The sequence below is a fragment of the Cyprinodon variegatus genome, unplaced genomic scaffold, assembly GCF_000732505.1.
Source record: "Cyprinodon variegatus isolate N-32 unplaced genomic scaffold, C_variegatus-1.0 Scaffold1840, whole genome shotgun sequence".
NCBI lineage: Eukaryota > Metazoa > Chordata > Actinopteri > Cyprinodontiformes > Cyprinodontidae > Cyprinodon > Cyprinodon variegatus.
Window position 1 is genome coordinate 18,553 of NW_015152293.1, and position 1,905 is coordinate 20,457.

General features: G+C 47.1%; 1 protein-coding gene across 2 annotated transcripts in view; it reads left to right on the top strand.

Moving 5' to 3' along the window:
- dusp19 (dual specificity phosphatase 19) overlaps positions 1 to 1,622 on the top strand; it is a 17,593-nt gene extending 15,971 nt beyond the window's left edge. For both annotated transcript variants that reach the window (XM_015404723.1, XM_015404724.1), the window contains one exon: positions 1,384 to 1,622. In XM_015404723.1, the coding sequence (XP_015260209.1) occupies positions 1,384 to 1,596 (213 nt within the window). In that variant the 3' untranslated portion in view covers positions 1,597 to 1,622. The remainder of the gene's footprint in view (positions 1 to 1,383) is intronic.
- Positions 1,623 to 1,905: the final 283 nt, after the last annotated feature.

Consider the following 1,905-nt stretch of genomic DNA (forward strand, 5'->3'; position numbering starts at 1 on the left):
GGTCTCTGTGGACCAGATGGGGTCTCTGCAACCCAGACAGGGTCTCTGCAGACCAGACAGTGTCTCTGCAGACCAGACGGGGTCTCTGTGGACCAGACGGGGTCTCTGTGGACCAGATGGGGTCTCTGCAACCCAGACAGGGTCTCTGCAGACCAGACAGTGTCTCTGCAGACCAGACGGGGTCTCTGTGGACCAGACGGGGTCTCTGTGGACAAGATGGGGTCTCTGCAACCCAGTGTGGGTCTCTGCAGACCAGACGGGGTCTCTGCAGACCAGACAGGGTCTCTGCAGACCAGACTCCATGAACGGATACCTTGTCTTTGCAGAGAGGGAGATTTCACATTTCAAGGAAGCAAAACCAAACCTTTTCTTTTTCTTTCTTTTTTTTCAGAATTAAAAGAAATAAAGAGGTTTTCAAATTATTATAAACCAGCAGTGAAAGCAAATCATTTGCTGACTATAATCTGTGTTTAAACTCTGGCAACTTTCATCTTTACCAAAAGGTCCAGGAGTAAAAGCTAATGAGCCGGTTGAACTAATCAGCTCCTTACCTTTAAGTCTAACTCGAATGGAATCGTTCTGCTCTGACAATAAGCCGCAGTTATTTCCAGGTTAGGTTTTACAAAAACCTGTTTCCCACTGTGAGGAAAAACCGTTTAAACCCGGAACTATGGGCTTTTAGAGGCAGAGGGAACAGCTCACTGACGCATCGCTACCCTGGTCAAACCAACCGGCAGGCGACCCGTGTTAGAATCTCCTCTGCCCTGATCGGCATGCTTAGGAAAGACTGCTGAATTATGTGATACGACGGACCTTAATGGACGTCAACACGCCGCGGCGGTCGCGTCTGATGAACACCAGAAACATGGAGCAGCTCTGGAGAGACGGATTCAGACCGATCATAGAGAGAAACAATAAAGCACACTGACGTCGCCCTGGCTTCCTTCCATGTTGCTCTCCGTTGTTCACCTTCTGTTGCACTGGTGACATCATCAACATCAGTTAGCGTTAACACGTTAACCTGCTACTGTCAGTGGGAAAGAGGTCAGCTCCCCACCTACCCAGACCATGCTGAGTGGGGCCCGTTCCCTCGCCTCCTTGTGCTTCCTGTCGGGCACCTGTCTCGCTGTCCGCTGGTGCTTCTCTCCGTGTCTCGTTATGAAGTCACTGACTAATCAGCCTCTTTTTCAAACTGAATTTAATTAAAAAGAGAAAGAGAAAAGTTTGTTTCTCCAGATGCAAATGTAAAAACTCATAACTTAATCTAAATTCTGCTGTTATTATTGTCCTTTTCATCACATGGAGATAGTTTCCGTTTCGCTGCTCTGGCTGTTTGCTCAGTGTTTGGTCTAAGGTGAGACATCTGCTGTCATTCTGTTTCAGAAAGGTGTGGTCTTGGTCCACTGCAATGCTGGCGTGTCCCGTGCGCCGGCGGTGGTCATCGGCTACCTGATGTCATGTGATGGACAGTCCTTTGAAGACGCTCTGTCGTTGGTGAAATCTGCACGGCCAGCCTCCTCCCCCAACCCCGGCTTCCTGGAGCAACTGAGGAACTACAAGTTGCCTGCAGTGAATGGGGGGGTGATGGATCTGTAAAGCTGTTATAAAATCAAATATGATTAAAACTTGATCTCATGCTGAATCCTTTTTAAAGCTGCAGGAATTATTATGAAAAGATGTTATCTATGGAAATATCTCAATGAATTATGATCAATGGCAAACAGCATATTTATCTAAAGTTCCTGTTTGATTAATAATCCTTCCTCTGCTCTGGTTCACATTCAGCTGGTTTTGCAAAATGAAATGTTTGAGACATGGAGCAGCTATAATCCATCAGATAGTTCTGCTGGTTTCTCCTTCTAGTCCAGTTCTTCTCACCAGCAGCAGCTCATCACCTCTAAGCTA